Here is a 22,237-nt window from a genome sequence, read left to right as displayed (position 1 = left end):
AGCACTGACTATTTTCAAGTGGTTTCTTTCAATGACTTTCAGAGAACACCAATGTAAATGTGAGAAATCCCTTTTAGAACTTACATCATGACTGCCAATTTGAATAATTTACTTCAATTTTTTCAATTTCTGTTTTTACACACTTCTCAATTAAGCAGAACACAAAATATATTTATCAACTACATTCAGATTTGTTTAAAGTTCAAGATATGGATTTAACTCAGGTTATCTGAAGTTGAAATCTGATAAACTGACACCAGATCAATTTTAAAATAAAATAAAATAGGACTATATATGCCCAAAGCCATTCCCAATAGATATGTGGACAAGGGATAACAACAAACAGTTCACAAAGGAATTGCAAATTTTCAATAGCAATATGATAGAATGCTCTAAACCTTTAAATAGAATCAAAATAATCTCATTGGAAAAGATGACAAAAATTCAGAATAATTAATGATGGAGAAGTTATTGCAAAGGACACCCAAATGCATTATTGATATACTGATGAACTGATATAAGCATTCTAGAAAGCAATTTGGAATAACTAGTGACTAATATGCATTTAGTAATAATAAGTGACAAAAATGTCCATATTCCCTTGACCTGGAGAGTCTACTGTTAAGTATATCCCCCAAAGAAGGTTACTCATATATCATATATCAAAATATTTATAGCAAAACTTTTTTATGGCAGAAAAGAACTGAAAACAAAGTAGATGACCAACAATTGGAGAAGGGTAAACAAAGTATGGTTAAAGCATATAACTACTATAAGGGAACATGACAAAGACTTGCATGAACCGATACAAAATGAAGTAAGCACTGCCAGGAAAATAATACATGCAAAGACTATAAAGTTTCAAATGGAAAGAATAGAAGCCATGAAGGAAGAAACATCTGTTGTGAAATTATGAAGAACTAGCTTGGGGGGCAGCCAGGAGGCACAGTGAATAGATTACTAGCTCTGGAGTCATGAGGACTTGAGTACAAATTCAGTCTCAGACATTTAATAATAACCTAGCTGGATAACCCTGGGCAAGTCACTTAACCCCATTGTTGTGAAGGGAAAAAAAAAACCTGGCAGACTAGCCCCAATAAAGAGATAAGTAAAGTCACCCTACCTCTTCTTTTTCAAAGACTGGGGTCCACAGAAGCAGGACATTATAAATAATGTGAAATTTTTCCAATGCATTGATTTTTTTAACATCTCCCCAAATCTGTTAATCACTCTTATATATTCCTAAAAAAGTCAATCACTTAAATAGAAAAAATGGTGCATTTACTCTTTGTCATTTTCTCCTAAAGCTACCTACTTAAGAGTTGAATTTCTAGTAAAATGCCAAAGGCAGCTCCCATCTGTAGGGAAATTTTTATGCATTTCAAACAATTCCAATTTAGGCAGCTTGGAAGAAAATGCTTTGCCAGCATAGTGCAGTGCAAAGAACATTGGATTTCAATTTTCTTCCCTTTATAAATCATGTCTAATGTATAACGAGAAAGATCATCCAATAATGGTTCATTGGGGCTGGTTGGGGATTCCCTGCTGGATAGTGGTGAGGCTAACATTATTGAACTGACACAAACAAGCACAAATAATAAAAGGGATTGCTCTTTTCTTAGGGAATATCTCCCATAATATAGCAGAGAGTCTTCTGAGACTTGTTAAAGTTGTCAACACTTCTTGTGGTAGCAAAATAACAAAAAACCCTGGAAACAAAGTAGATCCCATTGATTAGGTAATAGCTGAGCATAATAGCAGTACATAAAAATCACTTTTATGTTAAGAAATATTAAGAAATGATGATCATGAAACAAGATAATTACAGAAACATGGTAAAGACTTGTGAATTAATATCAAATAAAATAAACAGAATCAAGAAAATAATATCCAAAATGACTACAACAATGTAAATGGAAACCACAATTTAAAAAAAAATAAACTTTTAACACTATTTAACTGTAAGATCACACTAGAAAAAGTTCACCTCCCTTCCTCTCTGCAGTTATGGTGGATCAGGATATGGAATATTATACATATTATCAAATATGGTTCATGTATTGGTTAGTTTTGTTCAACTTTTTTCCTTTATTGATATTTACAATGAATGGAAAGTAGAGAGCTAGAGAAGGAAGCAATCTATTTGGAAATGAACACTATAAAAAATAACACCAAAGACAATGAGAAAAAAATAAGAATGAGAAATAAAAACAGTTCAAAAAAAACATAGCAAAATGTTTATGAACCAATGCTGAGTAAAAAAAAAAAAAGTAGCACCATGAGAGCATTATTTGTGATATGCATTCCTTCCTGGGGTGGAGTTGTCTAGATTAGAAAATAAGTGATTTCTGGCTTCAGCTCCCTATATCTTGCCAACCCCAGACCCCCATACCAACACTTTATTTCATCTAGCCATCCACTAAGACTCTTGGGCTTAGTCACTGGGGTATATTGCCTATTATTCTGCCACTCTCTCACAGTTTTCCTCTACACTTTTCATCTTTTTTCACTGAGAGAAGGAATCAAGTACATACAAAAGTGCTCCATTAGCAATGTGTGAAGGGGAGTAATACGAAGTTAAGTTATGAAATATAGGCTAGAGTCAGACTGTGAAGGGTTTTTAATACTGTATCCTAGAGGCTATGAGAAGTCACTGAAGGTTCTTGAACATAAGAGTGATTGGTCAGACTCAAGCTTTTATGGAAATTATACTGGCAGAGAATGTCTATTTTATTTTTATTGATATAATTTGTTTTGACATTTTTCACATTTTCAAATGTATTCCTTCTCTCTCTACTTCTTAGCTAGCCATCACTTGAATAAAAATTTGAGAAAAGATATTTTTGGCATAATAAATAATGCTACCATCATGTTTGACTATAAATACAATATTCCAAAGCTGTGGAACTCTGTAAAAAAGAGGGAGATCTAACTTTCTTAGTCTCTTCCAATTATAATGTCCAGTTTATTTTTTTGATTTTTGTACAATGGCATCATGTTAGTTTATCACATACACCATTTTCCATGTTCTGCTAACTTCACTGAAGAAGATTTTTGAGGAAGTGATGTAGAGGACAGATTGAAGAAGGGAGAGACCAGAAGCCAAGGATTTAACTAATAGATTGTTGGAATAATCTATGCTAGAAGTAATGAGAGTTGAGGTAGAAGCGAAGAAAGTGGAAAGAAGGTAATGGCTATAAGCTAAGTTGCAGAGTTATAATGTATGATTATATCTAAGGGAAAAGAGAGAAAGAAGAGTTGAAGATGACTCAAGTTTCAGAACTTGTTGATTAGAATGATGCTGGTACCTTTGACAGATATAGGAAGTTTTTAGTGTATGGCTACAGGTTTAGGGGAGAAGAAAATGAATTATGCACTTAAAAAGGATCAGTTTTTCCAGTATGACAGAGTTCTGATTTGGGATGAAATGTAACCAAGGACAAGTGTCATTGAAAAAGTTTTTCATTTCCTTGGGCTCCAATACTGTCTAAAGAAATTGTGAAATGCTTTGTGAATTACCTTTGAGATAAATAAGGAGCAAATAAGAATGCCATTCTTATTTATTACTTCATTTCAACTCATTAGCAAAGCAAAAGACAAAGCTTTTACCCTTGCCTTTTCACTTAGTGGGAGGTAAACACTGAACTGGTCTAACACAAGTACACAATGAATAATGATGATAACATCACCTATCTATGGAGCTTTACAAAGTATTTTTCTCACAACTATTTGATCTTTAAGTTCTCTTAGTCCAAGTAGGTAGTATAGAGTATCATTCCTCTTTTCTTGAGAGCAAAGTGGAAAAACCACATTCACACACATACACAAACACATATAAAGAAATAGTCATATAAAAACCTTAAAAAAAACAAACCCAAAACAAAACTAATTAGCCCATATAAAACACAGAGCATTACCTAAATAGTTCAATGGTGTATTAATCAGAACCCTTAAAGTTCATTAAATAATTAATATATTTAAACTGAATGTTTTTTAGGGTTTTACATGATTTTGTTGGAATGCTAAAAGAAATTCATTAACAGTTTATTCAAGCAGGATTTTTACTTACCCCTTGGTATTTTGTACCCAGTTTCTCCTGGTTTTCTCAAGTTTCTTAGGATATTATCAGAATAGATATTTATTAACATCCCTATTAGCCACATGGCACAACCTAATAAGGGAAAAGAAATAAAAGTAAAGATTGCTTCAATAGTTATAACAATTCATCTACTAACTAATCTAACATAAAATCTTTTTTTTTTTTTTTTTTTTTTTTTTTTTTTAGTTTTTGCAAGGCAGTGGGGATTAAGTGGCTCGCCCAAGGCCACACAGCTAGGTAATTATTATGTGTCTGAGGCCGGATTTGAACTCAGGTACTCCTGACTCCAGGGCTGGTGCTCTATCCACTGCACCACCTAGCCACCCCAAAAGAGACAGTTTTTTTTAAGGTTTTTGCAATGCAAACAGGGTTAAGTGGCTTGCCCAAGACCACACAGCTAGGTAATTAAGTGTCTGAGACCACATTTGAACCCAGGTACTCCTGACTCCAAGGCTGGTGCTTTATCCACTACGCCACCTAGCCACCCCCCATAAAATCTTTTTAAAGCAATTTAACTGCTACTATTAAAGAGAACTGCTTCCTATTTTACCACCCCTCTGGACATTAAAAAAAAATTACTTCAGTCATTCAGAGACTATTAACACTGCAATCACCCACCCTCCATATCTTTGCAGGGGAAATTTTAGTACTGTGTTAGAAAGTTAAGATCACCTGTTCTTTCACCTCATAAACAAAGCATAGAGTTCCCATCCTTCCTTTTCTGCTTACCCCACAGTCAAGGTAGACAAGTTGTGGCAAGTCATACCCTCTGCCAGAAGATTGAAGACTCACAGGGAACCTGTTACAGCAATTTAGTAACTGAGTTGCCAGCTGGATGGGGTTGTCATTGGAGATTGAAAAGAGTTGTATAAATGAGCTGAAAGGCTAGAAAATGGCCATCTAGTAAAAATGCTTATGGAAGGGAAATGCTCTGAACCACCAAATGTAGTTAAAAACCATTGTCAAAGATATATGGATGACTGGAAAGGGATATTGGAGTGTAGCTCCAATGATTCACAAATTCTAGAATCTTAGAATTGGAAGGGACCTCAAAGGCCTTGCAGTCCAAGCATCTCCTTCCTTTTTGGCCTTCTTAGCAATCAAGAAATAAGCATTTAAGCACCTACTATACACCAGGTCCTGGCTAAAACTTTATAAATAATGTCTTATTTGATCCTCACAAGAACTCTAAGAGGTGGGTGCTTTTTATGATCCACGTTTTACTGTTGAGGAAAACTGCAGCAGAAAGAAATTAAGTGACTTGACCAGCGTCACAAAGAAGGCAAGCGTCTGAGGTAAGTTCAGCGCTCTATTGTATAGCTAGCTGCTTCTTGGGAGTGCCTCATGAAAGGTGAAAGGCACTAAATAGCCTTTGTAGAAGCCTGAGTTTTGAAGGAGAGATTCTAAGAAGCAAAGGAAAGGACATAGTAAATTACAATGTAAGAAGAACCTATTTAAAGTCTCAGGGAGATGAAGTGTTGCATGAGGAACAGCAAGAAGGTCACTGAACTATAGAGTACATAAAGGGGAATAACATATAAGGTTGGAATAATAGCCTAGAGCCATACTGAGGAGGATTTTAAATGGTCAAATTTGTACTTGATCCTAGGGGTAATGAGGAGCTAGTGGAGAAAAAGGAGCAAGCAAGTGACATGGCAAGTCCCTTTCTTGAGAGAAATCATTCTGAAAGTTCCATATATCTCTACACTGGAAAGTGGAGGAAATCAAGATACTAAGAATGAGAACTCCACTCTGCCTTTGCCAAGGAAGTGGAGGAATGAGTATTTTTTACTACTTAATACAGTACTAACAATTCCCCTGTAACTAGGTACTTTAATATGAAGGCCATAGTGAATACAAAGAGATAACAATGATACTGTAAAGTCACAAATTTTGAAATCAACTTTATATGTGATATGATGGAGTATAAAAAATTAAGGATAACTCTGACACAAACTTGGATGACTGTACAGTTAGACCCTTGAAAGGAATAGGAAAGTTTCCTTCCTACTTCTAGTAAAGGGGTAGGTTATATGGGAAGAATTGGAGTTGTTTTGGAAATGTCATATTTGAGCTGCCTGTAAGACATCTGCTCAGAAATGTCAAAATAGACAGTTCAAGAGAGTAAGAGTCATCTGCAAAGAAATTATTAAAGCCAGGAGAATCAAATGATAAAAGGGGCCAGGGGCAAGAATATCGCTCCCATAGTTGGGGAAGTGATATGGATGATGACCTTGAAAAGGAAACTAAGAACAAACAGAAAAGGAAAGATGCACTTGGGGAAAAAGTCACAAAAAGACAAAGGAAAGAACATCAAGAAAGAGGAGGCAGTGGTCAACAGTGTCAAAAACTATAGATGTCAAAAAGGATGAGTTCTGAGAAAAGGCATCAGGATTTTATGATTAAGAAAGCACTGCTAAGTTTGGAGTTAGCAATTTTAGTTAAGGGATGAGTTTGGTAGGCAAATTAAAATGAGCTGAAAAAAAGTGGGAAACATGAGTAGATCATGCTTTCTAGGAATTAGGCCTAGAGAAGAAAGAATGATAAAAAATGATAGCTTGAGAAGATAGTAGAATCAAATTAGATTTTTAAGGATAGAGAAGGTCTAAGGAATGGTTATAGTTCATAAATCTGTAGATATAGAAAGATTGAAGATTACTGTGATGGAGATATTTAATTTTTTTTTAATCTCACCAACCTGAAATTTGCAGCTCTGTGACGTCTATTCATTACTCCTAGTTTTGTCCCTGAGTTCACCAAAACAAGTTCACTCATTCTTTCCATATGATAGTCCTTAAAATACATGAAGGTAACTATCATATCCTTCCTTAAGGATTCTCCAAGCTAAATGTAGATATGTTTGACCTGAGAAGAACCTTCAATTTCTTATATGTCATAGTTGTCAACCATCATATTTTTCATGCATGTGGGATGTTATTTCTAGTTTGACTGTCATCAAATATTTACTAGACTCACAACCTGTTCATTTCCTCTACTCTTACTAGCTGAAGATAAACAAAAATGTATTAGTCAAACCCAGATATTTATTAGACTTTTCTCCCAAAGATTAATTTTTCATTATTGCAAAAGTTATGATATAAATCTAATTCTTACTATAGATAATATAGGTAGTGTTACAGAGGAGTAGCCTGGTATATGCCATCTTGAAAACAGAACATGAATTCTGATTCCTGTCTTTGACTCCTACTAGCTATGGAGTTTGCAAGTCACTTAAACAGTGAGTGAACCAGAAAGCTCTCTGGAATATATTATGAACCAATGACTGATATATTGGTAAAGGAAATAGCCTAGTAACTATGATGTCACCACTGCTTGTAAGTATTATCTTTCCCAATTAGAATATGAACAGTTTGAGAATAGGAGCTGTTTTGATTTCTTGTAAAGCCATAACTTAGAATAAGTGCTTAACTGTGTCACATCATTCCTCTACCTTAAAGTATCACAATTTATTTAACCATTCCCCTATTACTAGACATTTAAGTTGCTGAGTTGTGTTCCCCCCAATTACAAATATGTTGCTATAGACATCTTTGAACAGATGGATTTTTTCTTTTAATAAACTTTTTTTATTCCCAACAAGTCAAAGAGCATGATGATTTTTGTAATTTTTACCAGATCTGCCAAATTGTTTCCAAAAAAGTTTCTATTAGAAGACAATTACACTAGCAATAAATGTTTTTGTGTTCCCACAACTTCAATGACAATGTGTATCATGACTTTTTATTATTTTTACCAATTTAGTGTATGTGGAGGGATGCTTTAGAATTTTCTAAATTCAGTTTCTTGGATTATTAGTGAAAATGAGCATTTTTCAAGTAGTTATTAACTATGTGTTTTCCTCTTTCATAAACTGCTTGTATCCCTTAGCCATTGATCTATAAGTGACTAGGAGTTCCAGTTGCAAATTTTTAAAAATCCATTAGTTATTTTACATGTCATATTTTTATTTATCAATCCCAATCTGTTGTCTCATTGATACAGAATATCATTTCAACAATACAGAGCAGACATCATACATGTATGCCAATCCTACTAGACTCTTATCTGTATTCAAATTTCACCAAAACAAATCTACCCAATACTCTGGAAGCCTTTGCTTTTCACCACTGTCCTGGGTACATCAGTGAAGAACTCTGAACTTGTCATGCCCCATATTGACAAAAGTCCATATTCTTTCTAGCACGTATTTCTTTGATGACAACCTTTAGTTCTGATCTTTTTTGATGTAGCCTATTCACACCCAACATTCACCTTTTCATTGTGTGTTATACTCATTCTTATTCCTTTTTTCCCCTCATCGAGGTTGAGTCTCTGATCTTGTCGGGGCTGGAAGTGCAGCTGGCCATTCACAGACCTGATCCCAATCGAATTTGACACAGAAGCCTTAACCTGCTTTGTTATCCCAAATAGGATGGTCCACCCTTCTTAGCCAGACTGGTGGATCTCTACTACCTAAAATTCATCACAGTAGTGTCAGGCTTAGTGTAGACACCTAACCTGCTTTAGAACTGCTTCAACTTTGAACTTTCTAGATCAAAACAATTAATTGGCCTCAGCAAAACTAGTAGCATACACCACCATACCAGGTTCACTTTTGGTTCTTCAGAATGATATTCCATGCCTTACTTGCCATATATAATTTCCCCTAACATTTTAATGTATTTGTTACATTAAATATTTAATTTTAATATAATTAAGCACACCTCCAGGAGTTCTGATTCATATGGCTACTGGACCCAGATAGCTCTGGAGGAGAAAGTGAGGCTGGCAACTTAGCATAACATCCCCTCACTCAAATTCAATCATTTTCTTGTTGTGGAATCACCTCCTGGATGACATGGTCCTACTCTTGAATGATTAAATATCATCATCGTCATCTCACCAATGTGCAATACTTTCATTTCTCTATTTTAATGTTTCTAATTAGAATTCCTCTTAGTGATATAACTATTTTCCTCTAGATATTTTTACGTGATAATTATTATCACAGAATCTTAAGAGCAGAAAAGAACCTTATAATTCATTCATTCGGCCACTTGAGTGACTCCCAATCACCACCAGGATAAAATATAAACCATCCCTCTTTTAGATATTTAAAGTCCTTCATAACTGGACCCCCCCCCCCCCTTCCCTTTATAATCTTCTTACACCTTATTACACTTTGATCCCTTCCTCCTGGACTCTTTACTGTTCCTTAACAAGAAACTCTATTCTCACAGTTCTAGGCATTTTCACTCTGTCCTCCATGCTCACCTTCCTGGGTATCTTACAAGTCCCAGCTTAAATCTGACCTGCTATAATAAACCTTCCCCTACTCGCCTTTATTTTGGAGTTTTTCCTCTTTTGATCTTCAATTATTAATTACATATATAGCTTATTTGTACATGGCTGTTTGTGTGTTGTCTTCCCATTAGACTGTGAATTCCTCGAGAGCAGGGATTGTTTTCTGCCTTCTTTGTATCCCAAGCATCTAGTACAGGGCTTTACAAATAGTAAATCCTTAATGTTTATTAATTTTTGTATGATAGTATCTTTCTTTCTTATTTCCTCTCAATATCTTCCAGGTGCTGTAACTGCAAATAAATAGATGCAACCATAAAAAAAGGATAGAAAATATCAATCCTAACTTCATCCTGAATAAGTATATCAATGTGACAATGATTTGGAATCAAAGAAGCATACATAGATATGTGGCATTAAATGCAAATACATGTTTTTGAAGGAAGAAAACAGCTATTCAATTTTTATGTACTTTTTGTTTTTGTTGAACACAAACTCTAATCCGTCTAAATCGTTAATTTACAAGCATTTCTAATTAGTCTACTATAACATGTTATACACTTAGCTATCTAAACTAATACTATCCAGGAACTTGGATAAAGACAGCTAATAAAGCAGCTAATAAATAAGAAACTATTGAGTTGGCCTATTCCATGTACGCTCAGGTTAAAGGTCTTCAAGATAATAAGTTTATCAAGTAGACATATATTAAATAATTTCTCTCACAGACTTTAGGACCATGAAAAGAATCTGAGATAAAAATCAGTCTGATAACTAATTTTATAAGAGATGAAAACAAATGAAGAGTAGAAGTAAATTATCCAAGGGTCCTTAGTAGGGGAACAAGCTTGGAATAAAAACCAGTTTTCTCATTCTAATTCTAATATTTGTTCTATTAGGAGCTCGTAACACATTTTATTTCTTATGTGAAAGTTCTAATTCCAGAATCTTTCTGGCAAAAAATAAGAGATACTGCTATTGTCTAGATTCTCAAGGATAGTTGTTCTCAAACATTTTTGCTTAATGACTCCATTGTAAGGTTAAAAAAAGTTAGGCTTCCACCTTAGAGTACTAGTAGTTGAGTTCAAAATGATGGGTTTCTCAGATGATCTAAGAAGAGATTAGAAACTATGGCTTTGGAACTTTCTTCTACTCAAGTTTGTCCTTGTCCTTGAGGAATGGTGCATCAAAGGTTTCAGTTTTTCCTTTCCTTTCCCTTGTCTGTACCATTAAAAAAAAACATGGAATTCCATATCCAATTGGAAATATTCCATTCTTTGATCCAATTTCAACCTCTTTTATTTCCTATGTTGTAGAGATCAAATACTACTGGTGACAGTATTTTTCAGATTATCAGCATCTTGGTACAAAGAGTCATTTACATAATATGATAGAAGGGATGGCACCATAATTAGCTTTTTTTTTAGGTTTTTTTTTTTGTAAGGCAATGGGGTTAGGTGGCTTGCCCAAGGCCACACGGCTAGGTAATCATTTAAGTGTCTGAGGCCAGATTTGAACTCAGGTATAACTGACTCCAGGGCTGGTGCTCTATCCACTACGCCACCTAGCCACCCCTCATAATTAGCTTTGAGGGGCACTGTTTAAAGACTGAAATACACCAAATTGATCCCTAACATTCTCACAGCTGGCCTGAAAATCCCATCATCAGTCAATTCTGTAGTTTAGAAACCTTTTTCCAAGAACAAATCAAGTATGGGGAAAAAAGACCTGAAAGAAGTTGTGGGGGGGCAAAGGAGAAAACAATAGTTGTTCAATTAGGACTAGATTTATTTCATTAAGTATCTTCTAATTCTTCAAAGACCTATAATTTCTCAGACTGCAAATAGCAAATATGGTACATGAACCAGTGCCTGAGATTATAAATTTAAAAAAAAGGAAAAATTCAGTTATCACCTTGTAAGGTGGTTGGATATAAGCACTAATCTAATACCAATCATGTAGAGTACTGCCACAAGTCACATTAGCAGTCTTGGATGAATTAACTGGCATGGACCAATGACACAGCAATGTTGTCAGAGCACCTAGGTTCAAAACATACTTCTGATGATTACTATCTGCATAATCTTGGGCAAGTCACACAATCTAAATGAGCTTCTTTAATTTTGCCTTGCTCATGGAGCACAGCACCCTCTTTGATGATGGCACATCATACTGGGCAATCCTTTACTATTGTTTCCCTAGCAGCTAGGTGGCGCAGTGGATAGGACACCAGTCGTGGTGTCAGGAGGATCTGAGTTCAAACACTGGCCTCAGACACTTGACATTTATTAGCTGTGTGACCATGGACAAGTCATTTAACCCTCATTGTCTTTCCTCCAGGCCATCTCCTGATTCATATCTGGCCACTGGACCCACATGGTTCCAGAGGAGAAAAAGAGGCTGGTGACTTAGCACAGCACCCTCTCACTCAAATCCAATTCACTTGCTTGTCATAGTATCACCTCCCTGATGTTATGATTTTCTTTGAGAACAAAGGATAATCATCATATCACAATCATGTGATCCACTATTGAAACATTAGATACTTATGTGCTAGACAATTTAAAAAGTAATTCATATTTATATAACATTTCAAAGTTTACAGATTATAGAATGTCAGTTAGAAGGGACCTCAAACACCATCTAGTTTAACTGAGTAAGATTTTTCTCTATAACAGGTATCCAGTTTTTGCCTAAAGACCTCTATGGGGAGAAATTCTACTCTGCCCTGGCAGCCTAAGTTTTCTATACTACTCATTATTATTATTAGGAAGTTAAAGTTATCTAAAGTAAATGTGAAATTCATGCCACTAATTTAAATTTAATTTAAATTTCATTTTTATATGAAAACGATGGGTACCTAGCCTTCATATGCTATAGTAGTTTATTATTTAAATGAAAGAGAAAAAAACTTATTTTTATACTATTCCCAAAGTAGATAGTGGAAGAATTATCCCCATTTTACTGATGAAGACATTATAATGAAACTCAGAAAAGTTAATTAAGTCAATAAACAATCTACTTCTGACTCCCAAATTGGTGTTTTTTTTATATTATACAATGTTGGCTCTCAATTATAGGAACAACATTTTAATATATAGTTGGTTATTGACTCACCTGTGATAAAACGGGGATCTTTGATCCAGTTATCAGAATATACTGCATAGTTACTCAAGTACTGGCTTTGTAAGTATCCATTAAGGATACAGATCATGACTGCTAATAAGGTTATGAGTATTGGTACTGGTTTTCCTCCACGAATCAGAAAGGGAAAAATTAATGACCTGAGGAAAACAGGAGAAATACATTTTAATATTCAAATGTTATCTCAACAGAATGAGTACTCCCTACAAATGAAGAAAATTATAAACTATGCCTAGCCAACTTGTGTGCCTTTTATCCTTCTCCCAATATTTTGCTAGGAATGGGGAATAGGGGATGGAGTGGTTGGTATACTTAATGTTCTAGATGCCTTTCTCCCCTTTTAACACTATGAGGATGACATAAGAGCATGCAGGCTTTCCATTTGTTATCCCTCATTCTATACATGTGACTAGTCCATCTATTAATAAAAAAGACAGGTTGACTATATGGAAAAAGCAAGGGACAGCCAATGCGCTTTATTGGTATACTCTTAATGTAAATATAATTTAATCCTACCTTCAAATCTCAAATAACAAACAAGTTAATTCATGAAATTCTAAATAAAATTTCTTAAAATTCAAATCCCTATCCCTGTTTCCTATAACAATAATAATCTAATTAAGTCATAGTATTTTTTTTTTTGCAAGGCAAAGGGGGCAGGATTAAATGACTTGCCCAAGGTCACACTCATAGGTAATTATTAAGTGTCTGAGGCCAGATTTGAACTCAGGTCTTCCTGACTCCAGGGCTGGTTCTCTATCCACCATACCACCTAGCTGCCCCAAATCATAGGGTCTTAACATATGGTTGAAGGTTGAAGCTATAGGGTAAATTATTAATTACTGTTGCTTATTAAAGATTTCAGCAGCATAAAAATTTACATTGCAACCCTCTCTTTTAAAATAAACACTTGGGGTAAGAATGACATCTATTTCAAGTAGGATAAGCTAGCATATCCCTAATAAGGCAATGAAACCATCATGGAAACTAAACTAGTCCAGGGAATAATAGAAGAACAATTGATCTCACTTTCCCTAAAACATAAAAAAAAAATCCAGCACAAATCCTGGCAAGAGGACTGTCACTACTGAGTCAAATAAGTAGGCTTCTTTTGTAAGAATGTTTCATCTAGTCCCAAGTCTAAACCACAAGAACTGACTTCAATCAGTCTATCACAGATAGACAATTATCACAGTTGTCAGGTTTGATACGGAATAATCTCATGGCTAAAATGGGAAAAGGATAATGCAAAGAAAGGAGAATGCTGCTCACTTTTCTTGGCGTACCTTATATCATCTGAGCAACCAGGAGGTCCCCCATTGATTCCCAGGAATTAAGTGAGGGGTATTCAGCATAAGGAAACAAAAGTATCTTCTTGCATGCAATTCAGCAAGTTTAAAAAGATGTGTTCTATAGATGGAGCTGTGAACTCATCCAACCTTTCTAGAGAGAAATTTGGCGCTACACCCAAAAGGCAACAAAAATGAGCATACCCTTTGACCCAGCAATGCCACTACTGGGTCTATACCCTGAAGAGATGATGAAAAAAGGGTAAAAACATCACTTGTACAAAAATATTCATAGCAGCACTGTTTTGTGGTGGCAAAGAATTGGAACTCAAGTAAATGTCCTTCAATTGGGGAATGGCTTAGCAAATTGTGGTATATATGTATCATGGAACACGATTGTTCTATTAGAAACCAGGAGGGATGGGAATTCAGGGAAGCCTGGAGGGATTTGCATGAACTGATGCTGAGTGAGATGAGCAGAACCAGAAAAACACCGTACACCCTAACATGCAGGTGATTATCAACCTTGATGGACTTGCTCATTCCATCAAAGTGCAACAATTAGGGACAATTCTGGGCTATCTGTGATGGAGAATACCATCTGTATCCAGATAAAGAGCTATGGAGTTTGAACAAAGTTCAAGGACTATTACCTTTAATTTAGAAAAAAAAACCAGATATATTATTGTCTGATCTTGTTATCTCTAAGACTTTTTGTTTCCTCCTTAAGGATATGATTTCTCTCTCATCACACTCAATTTGGATCAAGGTACAATATGGAAACAAAGTAAAGACAGATTGCTTTCTGTGGGGGGGGGGAGTAAGATTGGGGGAAAAAATTGTAAAACTCAAATAAAATCTTTAATAAAATAAATAAATAAATAAATGTGTGTTCAGGACTCTAAGATCTATGTCCCTATGTCCTGAGGGCAGAGGGGCAACTCACGGACAGTTTATTATTTTTGTTGTTATTATTCTTACTATCATTCTTGTTTAATTGCTTTGAGATGAGGACTTCAGGGACAAGAGTCAGGTGGTATAGTGAATAAAGCCCAGGACTAAAGTCTGGGAGACCTAAGTTCAAATCCCTCATCATACCTTTCCTAGCTGCATGACTCTGGGCAATTACTTAACCATCTGCTCCAGATTTTTCATCTACAAACCAAGAATAATCTACTTCCTAGGGTGGGTGTGAAAATCTCAGATGAGTAAAAATTGTAAAGTACTGTGCAAGTTTGCTCAATTACTTTGAATAGGTGTGAAATTGCAAGCTGAAATGTATTCCAAATCAAGCGTTTCAAAAACCTTAACACTAAGGATAGGAGGTGGTGGTATTTTTCCTTTTTTTCCCCTAAAACCACTGTAAACTACGGAGAAGCAATTTTTTTGTGTAAAATGAGCTTGAAGACTTGAGAAGAGGTCTTCCCTCCTACCTCTTCCTATTTCTCTTTGAGAATTAAGAAAACAACAACAAAAAAACACAAACATCTCAGGCCTGCTTTACAAATGCTAGACAATTCCATGAATATATGAACATACCAATAATCAATCAGCCCTGCATCATTCTGGCATATGATACTGCCCTCCCTCCCAAAACTGAAAAGTAGGGGAGAAAAAATTAAGATGTTTATAATACCTAGTTAAATCAAGAGCATTCATAAATGATGCTGCCAGGACAATACATATGTAGAAAAATTAGAAGCTTTGCATACTTTCTTTAGGATCCATTTTTTTTTTTAGATTTTTGCAAGGCAAATGGGGTTAAGTGCTTGCCCAAGGCCACACGCTAGGTAATTATTAAGTGTCTGAGGCCGGATTTGAACTCAGGTACTCCTGACTCCAGGGCCAGTACTCTATCCACTGCGCCACCTAGCCGCCCCCTAGGATCTATTTTTTAAAAAAATTAATTCATATCTTTTTTTTTTCTTAGTCACTTAAACCTCTCAATATATTTCACCCCTTGTTCAACCTTGAAGGACTCACTCATTCCATCAGTGCAACAATCGGGAACAATTTTGGGCTGTCTGCAAAGGAGAGTACCATCTGTATCCAGATAAAGAGCTGTGGAGTTTGAACAAAGTTCAAGGACTAGTCCCTTTAATTTAGAAAAAAAAAAAACAAAACATATCTTATTGTCTGATCTTGTTGTCTCTTAGACTTTTTGTCTCTTCCTTAAGGATATGATTTCTCTCTCATCACACTCAATTTGGATCAATGTATACCATAGAAACAAAGTAAAGATTGACAGATTGCTTTCCGTGGGGGGAGGGAAGTAAGAGGGGGGAAATTGTAAAACTCAAATAATATCTCTAATAAAAAAAAATAATTGAGCCTAAATTTAAAAATATATAGATATATTTCACCCTTCTCAGGGAGTAATTTTTTATTGCAATTTTTAAAAGATGAGGGAAAAGCAATTCAGTAAAACCCAATTGTGACCTTTCATATAATATTTCCATACACTAATCTTCAACGTCTATAAAGAAAGGAAGTATACTTATCTCTTTGGATATGAAGCTTCTATTATTAAATATTTGCATGACTTCTCTCTGTATTGGCTAGCAGACTATTTTCATCAATATTTACTGTAAATATTTCCTATATTGAATCTTTTCTAACTTTAGCTTTTCTGGTTTCAGTCTCACAAAATCTTTTCAATTTTATGTAATCATTTAGTCTTTAGCCATTAAAAATGTAATCTCTAGGGGCAGTTAGGTGGCGCAGTGGATAGAGCACTGGCCCTGGAGTCAGGAGTACCTGAGTTCAAATCCGGCCTCAGACACTTAATAATTACCTAGCCTTGTGGGCCTTGGGCAAGCCACTTAATCCCATTGCCTTGCAAAAACCTAAAAAAAAAATTTCTTTGAGGGCAAGTACATTTTTTGTATTCACTGTGCTTAGCACAGTGTCTGGCACAACTTAAGTACCAAATAAATGTTCTCATCTATCTTCAGGCAGAGACTGAATGATTATTTGTCAGGTAGAAAGAGGGAATTCTTGCTTAGTAATAAGTTATACTAAATGGCATTTGAAGATCCTTTTTTTGTGTGTGAGTAATAACAGATACCTCTATGATGACAGCGTATGGCAGGAGCTAAAATAGTTGAAAAGTCTCACTGTTAAAAATGACAATGATTTACAAAACCCTGCCCTTTTCAAAATATACTGTTTATTCATCACAATATTTGGGGGGGGGGGTGTATAATAAGTACAAGTAGGGTATGCATCATGAAGATAAGTGGAATTGAGAGTTATGCATATGTCCATTCATTTGGAATTTTTTCCTACAAAACTGATACCTAGAAGTGATACTCTTTTAATATTTTTAATTTGGAAAATAGACATTGTAGCCTGGTAGCCTTATGTTATAATTGATTGACTATACCAGTGAATTATATGCTTGCAGAAAAATACTGGTACAGGGGAGGGGGGGAGAAAATGGGACTGGTGGTGTTCAATTATGGAAATATAATTCTTTGGCAATGTAGCTTCAGAAACCTTCAAAAACCCATAGAGGATTACAAGTATAATAGTTAAAAATAATTCACAAGAAAAAGACATTTTGTGCTTTTTGAAATATTTTGAAAACAATAAAGACAACAAAGAATTCTGTACTTACAGTGCCATAAAATGTTAAAAAAAAAAGGCAGCTATAAAATACATAGTAGGATTTCCTTTGATGGTGTCAATTCCTCAGTCTCTGCTTTTACCTCTCCATTATTAATCAATGACTGAATGATCTTGTCAGCGATGGATTAAAGATCACTATATCTTTCCAACTCCAAGAGTTTATGATTCTTCTTTATTTTTTGTTAATAAATTTCTCTTTATTAAAAATTAAAAGCTGGGTTCTATTTGGGAGGAAAAAACTTATCCTGTGGGTTTTGTTGTTACTTTTTTAAAACCTTTCAACCTTCATCACTGGAAAGTTTACCTATATCTGCCTTACTATCAGCATATCTGATACAGTAGCTGGTTTTATGTAACACTGGATGGTTTTTTCCACAAGTTCTATTTCCTACTGAATGTATTTGTTTACTTCTATTTTCTCCTATTTTCTATTTACTTCGATTCACTAAATAAAAGTCTCCAAAAATCAGAGGATATCTGTTTTGGTTTTGCAAACTGTACATTGCTGAGCAACAACTTAAGAAAAATTTTACAAAGGCAATTTAAAGTAAGCAATGACACATTCATATTTGGATAGATTTCTGCATGTCTCATTGGTTATTCCTTTTCCTTGCTCAGATTGAAGAGCTCAAACTAGATTTGGATTATTCCACCAATCCTGAGTCAGTGACAACCATTCCCAAGGTGTGAATGACTATAAGGGTTTCTCTGCATTTTGGGGAAAAGTTCTTTACAAAGCAATAGCATTCCTATTTTCACACACAGGTTTTATATTAAGTATTAAGAGATCAGGAAAATTGGGTTCCAGTCAATAAATCAAAACTTCTCTTGTATCAGTAAACTATAAAAGCAATGGTTTGGGACTAGATGACCTTTGGGATTCCAATCAGTTCTAAAATTACATGCATGTTTTGTAATTCCTGTTTTCCTCTGAACAATCATATCACATTATACCCCTCTCAACATGCTTCTGTATTCCACAATGTGATTGACTGTATATGGTTTATCTTCCATATTAGATTTTAAGACTATAAAGACAATGATTCTGTCTTATTTTTCTTTTTATTTCTTCACTTCTTTCTTAGTAGTTGAACTTAACAACAACAACAACAACAACAACAACAACAACAACAATAATAATAATAATAATAATAATAATAATAATGAAGTAGGGCATCCTCTTGCCCTGAATAAGAAATTACTTGTCTCTAATAGCTGGTACACAGGAAATGGCAAAGGAGAAAGGACAGGGAACAAGGATGGAAAGGGATGTTATGCAGTGTATGAGTTCGGAAGCTATCAGTACTTCTTTAACCAAAATTCTTAAGTGTTTTTAATTGAAAAAGATGTTATTGTCAAGTGATTAAACATTTAAAAATAAATTTAAACTCTAGATTAAGAGCTGGAAAGCACTTTAGAAACCATTTAAGACCAACTCTCATTTTGTTGTTTCAGTCATGTCTTTTTAAGACTCTTCTAGGTCTTCTTGGCAAAGATACTGGAGTGATTTGCCATTTCCTTCTCCATCTCATTTCACAGATGAGAAAATTGAGACAAATAGGGTGAAGTGACTTGCCCAGGGTCAACATAACTTATAAGTGTTTGTGTCCAGATTTGAATTTAGGTCTTCCTGACTCCAGACCTGGCAACCAATCTGGCCAACTCTAATTTTATAGTTGAGGAAACTGAATCCTAGAGAAATGTTACATGGCTATAATCCTGCAGAGGCAGGATTCAAATCCAAGTCTTTTGACTCCAAAGACAGCATTTTTCACTATACAATGTGCCTCTCCCTATATATGTCAGGAAGAAATTATGATTGTATATTAATTTACTTTATACGCAATACTTTTCAGGAATACCTTAAATGTGCAGTGACATTAGATCGTTAACAAAAATACATTTCTTTGGGGTGGTTTGGTGGCGCAGGGGATAGAGCACCAGCCCTGGAATCAGCAGTAGCTGAGTTCAAATCTGACCTCAGACATGAAATAATTACCTTAGCTGTGTGCCCTTGGGCAAGTCACAACCCCATTGCCTTGCAAAAAAAAATACATTTCTTCACCTGAGTAAATCTGATGTTGTTTTATGAGCCTTCTGAATATAGGAGCAAAACAAAGCTGACTGATACTGCTCCAATTTTGCCAGAACTAAACATAGTATTTTCATATACATAAATATTCCAGTGATGTACAAATACTAATTGGACCACCTAACCAAGAGAACCTGCATACCACAAAAAGAAAATGTTTGGCCAAATAAGAATGTTTATTAGAAGAAATCTATCTTTCATATTCTTTCCCTTCTCTCCACTCCAAAGGATGACATTATCCAAGTTCAAGCACCTGGTCTCTTTCAATAGTTTCCAGTTCTTCCTGGAAATTTCCATTTTCCCTAACTGCAGGCGCCATATCTGCATCAGTTCTCTGAGGCAATCCCACCAGAGGGCAGATAATCATTGTAGGGTCTACCATGCCAAGCATAAAGGCTTCCAGGATAGGGCAGGTACCTGACCCAGTAAACTAACTAGTATTGGAACAATTCCTTGGCTACAGGTGTTTTCTGGTTGGTTCTTTGTTTTCAGAGATTAAATGACGTAACATCACATTTCTTAAATTAACCAAACAAGAAAGTAGGCTTTTAAAAAAGGGGCAAAAGTTTACCAAAAAAAAAAAGGTGGAGGGGCGCCTAGGTGGCACAGTGCATAGAGCCCCGGCCCTGGAGTCAGGAGGACCGGAGTTCAAATCCGACCTGACACCACTTACCTAGCTGTGTGGCCTTGGCAAGCCACTTAACCCCTTTGCCTTACAAAAATCTAACAACAACAAGAAGAAGAGTCTAAGGCAAAGGGGAGCATTAAAGAATGCAGCTGCAGGCAACCAGGGCTCTTCCTGGGTCAAGACCAGAAGAGCAGTGAACACGCCTTTTATAACACCTTGGAAGAAGGAAAAATATGCGGAACCCCAGAAATAGTTCTGAAAACAGCGGCACGAAAAAGGATGAAACTTGGGACAGCGCCTCCTCATCTTCACATGAATAGAATCCAACTTTAATGTCAAGTTCAGAGTCAAGAAATAATCTAGAAAAATGAACAAACAACAATAAAAGAATTTGACCATAAAAACTTACTCTAAACCTAAACCTAAAAAAAAAAGGTGGAGTCGGGGCTCTCTGTGGGGCTCTGCTGCGCCGGGGAGGGCAGGACAGGAGCCCCCCAGTACCCCCCCCCGCTTCCCTCCTGGGGAGCACCTGCGCAGGCCGGGATCCGGGGGCCCCTCCCGAGCCCCGTTACCTCTGCAGGTAGTGGATGATGAAGGTGGCCAGCAGCAGGCGATTGGGCCAGTGGCCGAGGCGCTGGGCAGGGGTGCAGGTGACCACGTAGAGCGGCACCAGCAGGCACGGCAGCTCCTGCAGGAACCACGACAGCCTCCCGGGCAGGGTCGGGCCGAAGGCGGCGAGGGCGTGGCGGCCGTAGGGCGAGCCCACGGCCGACTGCAGGAGCCCGGACACCAGCCCCAGGAACATCAGAAGCCAGGCGAGGGCTTCCAGGCGTCCTGGCTCTGCGGCCGGCGCCATGGTCCCCGCGGTCGCGCCTGGCAGCCCTGGGCTTCCTCCGGCTCCAGCTGCCAGGGCCCGGGCGAGGGGGCACCCGGCAAGTCCTAACCCGCCTGGGCTAGAGCCGGGCAAAGAGGATTTTAAAGGAGGCGGCTGGTGGGCGGGGCCGAGGATCAGGAGGTGTGGCGCCGAGGACGCCGATTGGATGAGCGGTCCTAGAAGGTGCCGAGGGAGGGTTCCGATTGGAAGACAGGCTCTCCTGGATCGCCTCCCCTACACTTCCGGCCCTCCCCCTCCGACCCACGTGTGACGGCGTCTGAGCAAACCAGAAAACGCCCTCGGTTCTCCGGAGTTGTCAAGCCGGCTTCTCCAGCCCCGCCCCCGAGCCCAACGGCACTGCGCCTGCGCCCTCCACTTAGGGCGCCTCACGCCGCGCCTGCAAAACCTTTAAGAAAAAAAAAGTCTTTGGGGGTTTTCGTCCTCAGGGTCTCCCACCCTCAAAGCATTACCGCCTTGTCGAGGATTTCCTCCGGCGGAGCAGTTAAGTTTGGGGGGATCCTGGGGCTCCCCTCTTCGCTTCTATGCATAGGCTCTTACGTAGGCAACTCTTGCTTGGGCTGGGGCCTAAGGAGAAGGCCCCCCTCGAGGTGGGAAGCTCCGGCCTCATTCTGAAGCTCGTGGCGCGGCGCGTGGTCAGCATGGGGCGGCGGTATCGGAACCGGCGGCGCTCTCAGCAGCAGCAGCAGCAGCCAGGCCCGGAGTCCAGAGAGGACGCGGCGGACGGGGACGGGAGGCGGGACAAGTCGGTAGGAAGCGTGGGGGCACGGGGCGGCGGGGCCGGGGCTGGGAGGCCCGGGAGCGGGCGGCGGGGAGGGAAGCCGCGGCATCCGGGTCCCTCGGAGCTCCCGCGCATCCGGGTCCCCCGGAGCCACCGCCGTCTTCCTCTCCGCTCGTCTTTCCTCAGGGCTGGGAAGGCGGCTACCCCGAGATCGTCAAAGAGAACAAGCTGTTCGAACACTACTACCAGGAGCTGAAGATCGTCCCGGAGGGCGAGTGGGAGCAGTTCATGCAGGCCCTCCGGGAGCCCCTGCCGGCCACTCTGAGGATCACCGGCTACAAGTGGTACGGCCCAGCCGGGCGCGCCCTGGCCCGGGGAGGCGGGAGGGGAGGGCCGGACCGGGCCGGGGCCTGGCCTCGGGAATTGAGTCCTGCGGCCCAG

The 22,237-nt window shown here is 37.8% G+C and overlaps 2 protein-coding genes across 2 annotated transcripts in view; one reads left to right on the top strand and one right to left on the bottom strand.

Moving 5' to 3' along the window:
* The window catches only part of SRD5A1 (steroid 5 alpha-reductase 1), a 28,040-nt gene extending 6,865 nt beyond the window's left edge, over positions 1 to 21,175 (bottom strand). The window contains exons 1-3 of the mRNA XM_074200225.1: positions 20,756 to 21,175; positions 12,518 to 12,684; positions 4,070 to 4,171 (exon numbers count right to left, since the gene is read on the bottom strand). Of these exons, the coding sequence (XP_074056326.1) occupies positions 4,070 to 4,171; positions 12,518 to 12,684; positions 20,756 to 21,039 (553 nt within the window). The 5' untranslated portion in view covers positions 21,040 to 21,175. The remainder of the gene's footprint in view (positions 1 to 4,069; positions 4,172 to 12,517; positions 12,685 to 20,755) is intronic.
* Positions 21,176 to 21,692: 517 nt separating this feature from the next.
* The window catches only part of NSUN2 (NOP2/Sun RNA methyltransferase 2), a 33,215-nt gene continuing 32,670 nt past the window's right edge, over positions 21,693 to 22,237 (top strand). Inside the window, exons 1-2 of the mRNA XM_074208303.1 lie at positions 21,693 to 21,824; positions 21,983 to 22,140. Of these exons, the coding sequence (XP_074064404.1) occupies positions 21,717 to 21,824; positions 21,983 to 22,140 (266 nt within the window). The 5' untranslated portion in view covers positions 21,693 to 21,716. The remainder of the gene's footprint in view (positions 21,825 to 21,982; positions 22,141 to 22,237) is intronic.

The sequence above is a fragment of the Macrotis lagotis genome, chromosome X, assembly GCF_037893015.1.
Source record: "Macrotis lagotis isolate mMagLag1 chromosome X, bilby.v1.9.chrom.fasta, whole genome shotgun sequence".
NCBI lineage: Eukaryota > Metazoa > Chordata > Mammalia > Peramelemorphia > Peramelidae > Macrotis > Macrotis lagotis.
Note: the sequence above shows the minus strand (reverse complement) of the source record. Positions and strands in the feature narration are given on the sequence as shown.